Consider the following 3,279-nt stretch of genomic DNA (forward strand, 5'->3'; position numbering starts at 1 on the left):
TGCACATACACACACCCAACACACAGACACGTATACACACACATGCACTCTCCCTGCCTGGGGACTTGGGCAGAGGCCCACAGTACTCCTTGGCTCCACTCTGCGTGTCTGTGTTCGGTCCAAACATGATTAGCCATGTCACATTTGAGGACAGAGTCATGCTTTGTTTTCCCGTTCACCTCCCAGACAAGCTAAGGTAATGCTTCTTTGGGAATGCTCACTGCAGAGTTGCATGCTACCATAAACTTTACTAATCCCTTAACGACAAACTAGGCAAGGAGTCTCTGTCACCCTTTTTGGATGTCATGGTCCTATTATCGCGGAACAACGTGGAAGTCCATGCCAGTAGCCCGTGAAGCTAGAAGCCAGTTTCCACCCACTCCATGGAAGTGCCAGGGGCAGCTGGGCACTTGATACCAGTGGAGCTGACCGTACATTTAACCTTGACTGTCAAACAGGAGCAGGGTTGGGGCTTTTTCTTTTGAAATTCTCGGAATTTAAAAGGAAAGCAATCATGTCCAGTTGAAAAGAAGCAAGTCGAACTTGGTTCCTTTTCATGGCGACGAGAGCGCCTTGATTAATGTTTTCCTGATACACATTAATCAGCGTAACCTTCTCACGGCGGCGAGGTAAACAATGTTTGAGAGTGTTCAGGCAATCGAGCAGTGGAGCGTTCTGGGTTCAGACGGAGAACTGTTCAACCTCGTCCACTTGGTGCCGTCTCCCTTCCTGCGCCCATTCTTCAAATGCATCGTTTTTCTTTTGACATCTCGAATCTGGGCACAATCTGAGTCAGCTGTAAACCGTGAGCCCTTCAAATCCTCAGATATTGACCCCTCTTCCTTCTTTTGAATAGCATCCATTCTCTGCTCTTTAAAAAACTTTCCACTGTACCTGTGCTCCCTCACTTTGTTCTCTGTGGCTGCTGGTTGTATTGGGTTCTTAGTCAAATAGGATTAAAGGTGTTGTGGAAAAGCCCGGATCGCGATCAGTGGAGCAAACTTTATTCAGAGCAAGCTGATTAAACAAAACACGCAGGGCACAAGATTGTACATGCAGCATGTGGAGGAACTCTTCCGTGGTAACACTTACCGGTCTTTACTCATTAAGTCCCAACCCATCCATTAAAGCCAGGGGGTGAGGACCTGAACAGTACAGGAACAGTATCGGTACCTTCTACTGCAGGTCAGACCAGCAAGACTTGGTAAATGGTAAATGGACTGCATTTATATAGCGCTTTCAATATTGCCTAATATTCACCCATTCATGCACGCATTCACACACAGACGGAGGTGTCAACCATGCAAGGCGACAGCCAGCTCATTGGGAGCAGTTTGGGTTAGGTCTCTTGCTCAGGGACACCTCGACACTCAACACAATTAGCAACCCTCCAGTTACCAGCCAACCCGCTTTACCTCCTGCACCATATGTTGCCCCAACTTCACACTGGAGCTGCTCGGTGCTCATCCCTGCAAACCTTTCATTGCAGCCTCGGGATGTGGAACTTGTCCTGGAGCTGTGGCAGCCTGCCGACGGCCCGCCACAGCTCCTCTCACTCCTCCAGCACTCCCCGAGGAACACTCTCCCTTATATCCCTGAATTATGGAAACCCTGAGGTGTTTGGTAATAAGGGAGAAGCAGCTCTAAGACATCCCCGATGATGAAGAGCAGCTTTTCTCCCCCCGCTACCGGGGGACGAAGGCGGGCGAGTTGATCCGCTGAATTTAACTTGCAGAGAAAATCAGAAGGGTCCCTTGTAGATCCTCAAAGGGGCCCTCTCATTAGTCTCTGCTTCAAATGGGCGCCAACCACGATAGCTGTTCCTTCTGTTGCTCCCACTTCTGACAGGCCCGGCAAAATGCTAGCTGGTCAGAGTGTTGTGTGGAGAGGTGGCTCTGACAGTGGAGAGGCTTAACTAGAGGGCTGCACGAGGGGTGGAGGGGGGGGACGTTGAAGAGGCTAGACTGGCATCATGAACGCCACTAACGTGGTGTCTCTCTGGGCCTCCCCCCCCCCACCCCCCCCCCATTGAGGAAGGGTGAGGAGTTGATCTGGATCTGGTGTCCACACAACACTGGAGTCTGCCCTCGTGTTTATTTGCTAAATGCTGGATGCCAGGACATTTGGGAGGAATTCCCCTCGCCTCTGGCCAAGAACTAGAGAGCAGGGGGAGGGCGAGAGGGGGAGGGATAGGGGGAGAGGAGAGGGAGAGAGAGAGTGAGAAGTGAGTAGAGGAATGAGAGTGAGAGAGAGTGAGAGAGAGAGTGTGAGGTGAGGAATGGGTGAGAGTGGACAGAGATCAGAGAGGGCAGGGGGGGGGGGTACTAGAGGTTTGAAATGTCAAATATTGACACAATTATTAAGAAGCAAGATACTTTCACAGAATGCTCACACTTCAACGTTTGCTAATGACTCATGTGTCCTTTGCTCTGCAAATTCATATTGTGTGCAAGCGCTGAGCCAGGGATTGTGTGCGTATGCATGTGTGTATGCATGTGTGTATTGCAGCATTTCTAGGATTTGCACTTTCTGTGTGTGTGTCTTTTGTTTTTCTCTGTGTGTGTTTGTACATTTGCACACGTATCAAGTGAGCAGATGTGTATCTGGGTCTATATATATACTGTATATATGTATACGTTATGCATATATGTTTGTGTGCGCGTAGACTGTGTCTGTGCGTTACCCTGGCTTCATACCCTGAATGAAGTGCTGCAGAAGAGGTTGCGTTTAATCTGTCCCATGTGTTGGGAAGCAGGCCCCTCATCATCCACCCTTCCCTGAGTCTCTCTCCCTCTCTCTCTCCTCTCTCTCTCCCCCCCCTCTCTCTCTCTTCTCTCTGCATCTTTCTCTCATCCTGTCTCCCTCTTTCTCCCTATCTTTCTCTCCTCTCTCTCTTCTCTCTCCCTCTCATTCTGTCGCGGTTCGGCATCTGTCGTCTCCTTCTGTCTGCTCACTGAGTTTACGTCAAATCTGCTGCAGTCCCTCTGGGTGTGAAACGTGTGGTGTGTGTTGTGTGTTGTGTGTGTGTGTTCAGAGAGAACTCCACCGGTGAGACGATACTTATTCCTACTCTACCTGAGCTGGTGTGGGGATGGGGGGGGGGGAGAGAAAGAGATGGGAAAAGAGGCAGACGGTGTTACTGAACCGGCCTCAGCAGCCGAGTAGTGAATATTTTTCCAAGAAGGAGTGTGTGCAAAATCCTGGAATGCTAGGAAAACCGGAGGAAGGGAGATCAAGGAATGGTCTGGAAAGAGAGAGCGAGGGAGGGGCGGGGGGGGG

General features: G+C 50.3%; 1 protein-coding gene across 1 annotated transcript in view; it reads left to right on the plus strand.

Annotated features, from left to right (window-relative positions):
* Positions 1–3,279, plus strand: part of adamts17 (ADAM metallopeptidase with thrombospondin type 1 motif, 17) — a gene marked incomplete at both ends in the record, with an annotated part of 65,480 nt that overhangs the window by 40,639 nt on the left and 21,562 nt on the right. Inside the window, 2 exons of the mRNA XM_084476337.1 lie at positions 607–629; positions 1,490–1,623. Coding sequence (XP_084332463.1) covers positions 607–629; positions 1,490–1,623 — 157 coding nt within the window. The remainder of the gene's footprint in view (positions 1–606; positions 630–1,489; positions 1,624–3,279) is intronic.

This window comes from Micromesistius poutassou (genome assembly GCF_964030765.1).
Source record: "Micromesistius poutassou genome assembly, chromosome: 12".
Lineage (NCBI taxonomy): Eukaryota > Metazoa > Chordata > Actinopteri > Gadiformes > Gadidae > Micromesistius > Micromesistius poutassou.